Here is a 7,603-nt window from a genome sequence, read left to right as displayed (position 1 = left end):
AGTGTGGTAGACCTTTTAGAAGTTTTACTGCAGTAAAAGGATCTGAATACTTCCTCCACCACTGACTGAATGCGAAGTTTTGAAAGAAACTCTTATTTCTAAATATCAAATCAGTGCGTCTCTCTCTCTCTCTCTCTCTCTCTCTCTCTCTCTCGCTTTTTTCCCTCTTTCATTCAGTCAGGGTTTCTCAGTGTAATGAGATTACACGGGATTATAAAACCCCGTCTGTCTGTAATCCACACCGCTCAATCCCATTTCACTGCTTAAACACACACACACACACACACACACACACACACACACACACACACACACACACACACACACACACCACACACACACACACACACACACACACACACACAGCGGTAATTAATTCTCTCTGCTGCTACATGATGATCTCTTTTCTTATTCGTTTAGTCTTCTTTCTTTTAATCCCTTTTTTTTTCTTTTGTGACATAAATTATTACCACATCCTCTATTCATCCATCTTTCCTAAATTCCTGTATCCTTCTTCTTCTTCCTTCTTTATTTCTTTCTCATTTCAATGAAATCCCTCTTTCCTTCCCACTCACTTCCTTCCTCACTTCCCCCACCTACAGTCTGCCGATTTGTTTACTGATCTCAGCGGTCAGTGTGTGAAGAACATGAGTCCGTCTCGCCACCAGAGCTCGCATGTGAGCCACTACTGGACACACAGGGACACGCACACGCACGCACGCACACACACACGCAGAGGGGTTGAGATGCTTGACCAAAAAGAAGAAAAATAAAAACTTCCCGTTTGCGACTCAAACAGCTCGTGAGAAAGTTTATGAAACAGCAGAATGAGAGATCTGACCGATACCCTCCACACACGCGCACATGCACGCACACACACACACACACACACACACACACACACACACACACACACACACACACACACACACACACACACACACGCACACCCCAATGGGGTGTAATAAAGTCCTCCCCCTCATTCTCCGCCAATCACACCTTCAGTCTTACAAGGAGACTTCTCTGATTGGCCCAGTCAGCTGTCAGTCATGTGTGAAGAAGGCGGGGCCGGGGACAGGGGCTGACCTGGAGTCTGATCCAGTCGCTTTTACGCACAGACCGGACAGTCCGCTTACCAACCACGGATAACAAGAGTGAGAGTGTATTCTGGATAGACGGAGTGGAAGTAGACAGGAGGGGAAATTAGGAAGAGGGAAGAGGAAAAAGTGACAGGAAAATAAGCAGAAAACGCGCACAAGTGTATTCTCAACTGGGAAAGGAAAGAGTGAAGAAGAAAGTGTGTAAGTGTGTGTGAAAGGGAGAGACAGAAGGAGAGAGTGTGTGTTCGCCTTCACCACTCTCCACTTCTTCAAACACCACCACCACCACCTACATGTCGCTCCCCGGCTCCCCTCCGCTCCTCTCGCCGGGCTCGGGCGCCCCAACTCCGGCAGGGCTCTACCGCTCGGTCCCGGACGCGCTCCACACCTCCGTCGCCACCACCACCGGCACCTCCAGCCCGGGGCACACCAACTCCCACGTTCACTCCCACTCCTTGTCCCCTTCTCCGCGGCTCACCAGCAGCATGCTCAGCGCTTTCCTGCCCGGACCAGGGGGCGCGCTGGCCGGACTGGGCAACGGCGGCGCCGCGCCGCTCGTGTCCGGAGGCGGTGCCGCTCTGGGTTCTCTCGGCGGGCTCGGCTCGCTAAACACGGCCGGCTTGACCCCCGGTTCCCCCGGCTTGGCGCAGGCTTCGTCCAGCCCGGGGCTGTGCAGCGAGTGCAAACTGGTGGAGGTGCACGGCGTGAAGGTGGCCAGCTTCGGCGTGGACGGCCAGGAGCTCATCTGCCTGCCGCAGGTGTTCGACCTCTTCCTGAAGCACCTGGTGGGCGGGCTGCACACCGTCTACACCAAGCTCAAGAGGCTGGACATCGCGCCGGTGGTGTGCACCGTGGAGCAGGTGCGAGTCCTGCGGGGGCTCGGCGCAATCCAGCCCGGCGTGAACCGCTGCAAGCTCATCTCCAGGAAGGACTTCGAGATTCTGTACCAGGACTGCACCAGCGCCAGGTCAGTGCTTATATATATATATATATATATATATATATATATATATATATATATATATATATATATATATATATATAAATATATGTATACAGCCTACTTGAATCACTTGTATTATTTGTGAGATTTCACTTAAAAGTCTCTACAACATTCCGAAAGCCGGACGGCTTTCGAGTGAGTCCGTTTCGCTGCAATTCACTCCCCAACTTCCCGCTGCGTTTGCAGCGAAAACAAGTCACTTTAGTTAACTTTACTTCGCATTATATTTCTGACACATTCGAGGCTGTTTACCGTGTTTCTTTTCTGTTATGTTTGGTGGAGATGCCCACTGCATCCGTGGCTCCAAATTTACTGTTGTTCAAACCATGTTCCCATCATTTCCCCTTCGAATAAGGGACTTAGACTCTGCAGGGACTTTAGGTGGGTTTGGGACACTCAAACAACTAATTATATTTATTTTTTTGGAGGCAATGTGTCAGTTTTTTTCTTTAATATCACTACAATCACTTAAAGGAGAAGGATGTGTTGACAAAATGTTGTTGTAAAACAATATTCTTAAACCTATTCATCATTATTTTTTGCCATTCATTTAGTTTTCTGTAATACATTTCTCAGATCTTCCTCATGATTGAGTCCCATAGTGATTCTCAGTTTGCCCTTGGTCATCATCATTAACAACTTGATATTAATATGTAATATATTCTCCTTGTGTTAGTCATCTCTGCATGAATCATCGTGATATTCCTGTCCTTTAGAAAATTACAGTTTTTTTTTTTTTTTAGAAGATATGGCTTCCTTTTTAAAAATTAATCACAGACTCACTGACTTGTTTGCTTAATGGTTATTTTATTGAAACTGACTTCCTGTTCTGTTGTCAGTGCCATTCATTATTTTGCTTAGGTTTTGAAAATGATGCTTTTACTGTATCGACTTTGGAGCTTGATGGAAGTGTATGTGTGTGTGTGTGTGTGTGTGAGATGCTAAATGAGCAGAGCATGTTTCAGTAGTTTGTTGTTTTAGTAAAATAAAAACACTGACAGCAAACAGACGCAGAGCAAACAAGCTTCTGTTGACTCATACGGAAAATATTCCCATAATCCATTACTTTATACCTCACCACTCAGACTGTGTGTTCATGTAACCTAAGTGTTAGTGCATGTGTGTGTGTGAGTGAAGGTGTATCAGAGAAAGAGCTTCACGTGTGTGTGTGTGTGTGTGTGTGTGTGTGTGTGTGTGTGTGTGTGTGTGTGTGTGTGTGTGTGTGTGTGTGTGTGTGTGTGTGTGTGTGTGTGTGTGAGAATGTGTTTGTTGGAAACACGCAGCTTTAAGGTTTGTGAACAGACACTTTATGGAGTGTGGTTTTAATACCCGTTATGTAGCCTATTACGGTTGTGTGTGTGTGTGTGTGCGCGCGTGCGGACCTACTGTACCTGCCACCTCTTTGTTCACAACGTCTTTCCGTTATTAAAGTGACTTCTTCGACCATTCAAATTAAATCTCCAAAGTGACGCTCCGTGCGTCAGGTTTGGGTCCCCCACCATTTTGAAAGCTGCTCTACTGAAGCCCAAAACGAGGGCTGAAAAAGGCACCTCACACCTCACTTCTAAATATGTCAGAATTTAAATTTAAAGACACGAGAGGTAACAACATCTTATCTGAACCACAACACTGTTTGTTATTAAGGATGTAGATTCACTCTACTGTAGACTGCACTTCTAGATTCTAGATTTTTATTTATTTTTTCCAGATGTGAAAAGTGCTCAAATGTGAAGAGCGCCTTGCGTATAAGGTGTTGTCTTTGTTGTTGTTTGAGGCAAAGTATTTTTTGGTAAGGAAAGAATTTGCTTTTCCATTTTGGGGAGACAAGCTGCACAAAAGTAGTAATTTGAAAGTATAGATGACCTTTTCTTGTTGTTTTCAGTAGGGCTGCTCCGTCTTAGTCGATTAGTCGACTAATCGGTCGTTTTGGTCTTAGTCAACTTAGATTTCTTTAGTCCATTAGTCAGGTTTGATGCTTTTTTCATGCTGAATGACTTATTTCCAAGAAATGTACGAGCACATATCTGGTAAACACAAGAATTAAAGTGGTGCTTTTGCATGACTCTTTGTGGAGAAACTCAGATTTACAGATCTGTCGATTAAATCAACTAATCGATTAGTTAGTCGACTAAGAATTTTTTCAATCGAGCACAGCCCTAGTTTTCAGTGTTGCAGGTCTTTTATTATTTATTTATTTTTGACCATAACCAGCATGTAGTCACAGGAGGTTGTTTCAAATATTCAAAATCAATTTTCTTTTGTGATAAATTTTTTATTGAAAAATTTACAAAATATATAATCACATCATACACAATTTTTCCTTTCTTTTCCTAACCATCAAAGTAACAGAAATAAAGTCCTTTGCACATCATTAGGGAAGCAACAGAATTAGGACCCCTATAAATATTCAAAATCTATTGAGAAAACTGTGATACGAAACGCGCCGCATGGATCAGAAATATTACAAGAAACATTTTTGGGGGGTCGGATGAGAATAAATTAGTTTGCGTCGGTTGTGTTGCATGTTTGTACTATCGTTCTGCCGTAAAAGGAAAAACATCATTTCCACTAATTTGTGCATCAAATTGTGTGCTGTTTCCTCACTGTCATTGAATTCCAGGAGTACAAAGGATTTATAAAGGCTTTTCTAGATAGGGGTTAAGAAACCAGCAGATTCACTGACATTTAAAACACATGAGAGTAAAGTTACTCCTAAAAAGGACAGAGGTTTCTCTCTTCTTCTTCCTTCTTCTGATGCTGGTTTCAAAGTAAAAACCGAATGCTTGAAGCTGCAACGATGCCTCTGTCCTTTTTTTTTGGGAGGAACTCTACTCTTAGAAGTTGGAAAACTTTTAAAATACGCTGAAACAAATGAATACACGCAGGTCGCTTTTCGTCGGGTTTTCACAACTGCGAGGGAGCGAGGGAGCGACGGAGGCGAGGATGCTCTACGTTATGAAAGCACTGTCTTTTGACCCATCACGGAGGCAGTGAAAGGCTCTTTGAAACCCCTTGGCTCCCGACGGCTGCCATTTGCGCCCAAACTCGCACACTTTCTCTGAGTCGTAACTCAGTCAAATCCGGAAAACTTGGACGCGATACACAGATTTATAGATTCTCTGTGACTCACGCTTCCTGTGGATATCATTATATCTGATTTCCATCTCAAACAAACATCCATAAATCCACTTAGAAATCATAGGAAAAAAAAAAAAAAACCCTGCTCCTCATAACTACAAAACTTGCTTGAGAATAACCACGTTTTTTAAGTTTTCTTCAGTATCAAAGTAATCCAGTGATAGTTGTCTGTACCGCCTTTGGTCCACTGCAGACATGAATTGCTAATGGCTAATTCAGCATATTTTTTAAAAAAATGTTATGGTGCTAATTTGTTGTGGGCTGGCGTTTGTCTCAATTTCAGTCCTAAGAAAAAAAAAAAAAAACTTGCTTTGCATGAATGCATTTGCTACTTTGAGAAACTTGTTTAGTTTCGCGTTTAGGGCTCGGACTTATTTCTGGAAACTCCTTGAAAAGTCCTGGACATTCACATGAGGGAAACGCAGTGGGGAACCCACTGGTCGTCGCCGGTCGTCTGCACTCGTGTCTTGTGCTTTCAGCCCAGTTTTATTTTTTGCTTCGTTGAGAGATGAAAGTGATAGATGGCAGTTGTTTAGTGTGCCCGGGCTAATTATTAACAGTATTCTGTTGCTGTGCAGTCACTGGATTGTTGGAGGGTGACCTCTGTTTTAGCTGACCACACACACACACACACACACACACACACACACACACACACACACACACACACACACACACACACACACACACACACACACACACACACGTCCATAGTTTATTAAGCTTGAAATGTTCATTGCCCTCCCTGTTTTTGTAGAGTTGGGTCATTTCTTTTGCGATTTTTGACTCCTTTTTTTTATCACTTTCTCCCTCTATCTCTTCTGTCTCTCAGCCCTATCTGTGTTTTTTCAACAAACACACACACACACACACACACACACACACACCCTCAGAAGTGTATTTCTGTCTCCTGGCTAATTGTCTCTTCTTCATTCCCCGTCCTCACCTCTCTCTCTCTCTCTCTCTCTCTCTCTCTCTCTCTCTCTCTCTCTCTCTCTCTCTCTCTGTCCTCTGTCTCTTCATCTCAATCACTCTGTCTTTCTCTCTCTCACACACTCAGCGGTACATGTCAGAGGTAATAATGGATCATGTGAATGCGCATGGAACAACACGGCTGGAGAGCTATTGTTGTTGAACGCGCAGCGAACACACACTCCTCTCCCTCTCCAATCATATTGACATTCCTCTAATGCCTCCCTCTCTCACCCTCCCTCTCGCTCGCTCTTGACGTTACTCTCTGGGAAAAGAAAGGGAAAAATTAAATGCTTAAAGAAAAAGTAAAAAAAAAAAACTCCCACTGGGCTTCTGCATACTTCGTCTTCTCGGCAACCATATGTGTGCGTTTGTGTTTCTGTGTGTGTGTGTGTGTGTGTGTGTGTGTAAACGACCACTTATATGCACTTGTGCCTCATGGTGCCGGTTTTGGTCGATATTTACAGTATAGGTTAACTTATGTTTTAGATTTTTAGATTTAAAGTGCTCTTTAGGGTCTGCTCTTTAACTGAGATTTAAAAAAAAAAATAAGAAGAAGAGAGAAATAATGTGTTTCCACACCTCCTGTTAACCTCCTGAGTCACATAAAGGAGTTGACATCAACTCTGTGACCTGCGGGGTCGGGGGACATTTTCTTACAGCCTGTTTCACCCATGACGCTGTTTCAAAAAAGTGTATCTGTGTTCTCTCAATACCTCTGTCTGTTGTCTGAAGCCCACACCCACTGATTCCTACTGAAGACATACATGTGGTTTTACATGCTGTGCACTTCATCTTAAGCATAGTGAGGCCTGCTCTCTCATTTTGCAAGCGTGAGACTTTTATTTTGTAGAATATTTTAAAAGGTCGATAGACGCGTCATATATCCGTGATTGTGTCTTGCAGATGATTCTCATCAAACCACTGAGCTTTCTTGAATGAGAGAGAGCGTCTATTCTGATTTATTTGTGTGTGTGTGTGTGTGTGTGTGTGTGTGTGTGTGTGTGTGTGGTGCGTGCGAGAATCGATAGTGAGTGACAGGAGGGAGGGTTGCTGATGTCGGGAGTGTTATTCTGGGCTCTCCTTATCACGGCAGGCTGTTGGAGCACACACACACACACACTCACACTCACACGCAGAATCAGTGAAACACACACACCCCGATGATGGAGGTCGTATTGGCACACAGGGAGCAAAGCCGTTTTGTTTTGGTGAAGCATTGCGGACACACACACACACACAAACACACACACACACACACACACACACACACACACACACACACACACACACACACACACACACACACACACACACACACACAAACACACAGCATGAACTCCTTTCATCAATTTGCTGTTCTTCATTCTTTTACATGGAGCATTAAGTT

General features: G+C 43.8%; 1 protein-coding gene across 2 annotated transcripts in view; it reads left to right on the top strand.

The window, feature by feature from the left end:
* Nucleotides 1-907: 907 nt before the first annotated feature.
* dachb (dachshund b) overlaps nt 908-7,603 on the top strand; it is a 101,443-nt gene continuing 94,747 nt past the window's right edge. Inside the window, exon 1 of one of the 2 annotated variants that reach the window (XM_039823088.1) lies at nt 908-2,067. In XM_039823088.1, coding sequence (XP_039679022.1) covers nt 1,394-2,067 — 674 coding nt within the window. In that variant the 5' untranslated portion in view covers nt 908-1,393. The remainder of the gene's footprint in view (nt 2,068-7,603) is intronic. The other variant, XM_039823087.1, reaches the window with a different exon arrangement.

The sequence above is a fragment of the Perca fluviatilis genome, chromosome 14, assembly GCF_010015445.1.
Source record: "Perca fluviatilis chromosome 14, GENO_Pfluv_1.0, whole genome shotgun sequence".
NCBI lineage: Eukaryota > Metazoa > Chordata > Actinopteri > Perciformes > Percidae > Perca > Perca fluviatilis.
Note: the sequence above shows the minus strand (reverse complement) of the source record. Positions and strands in the feature narration are given on the sequence as shown.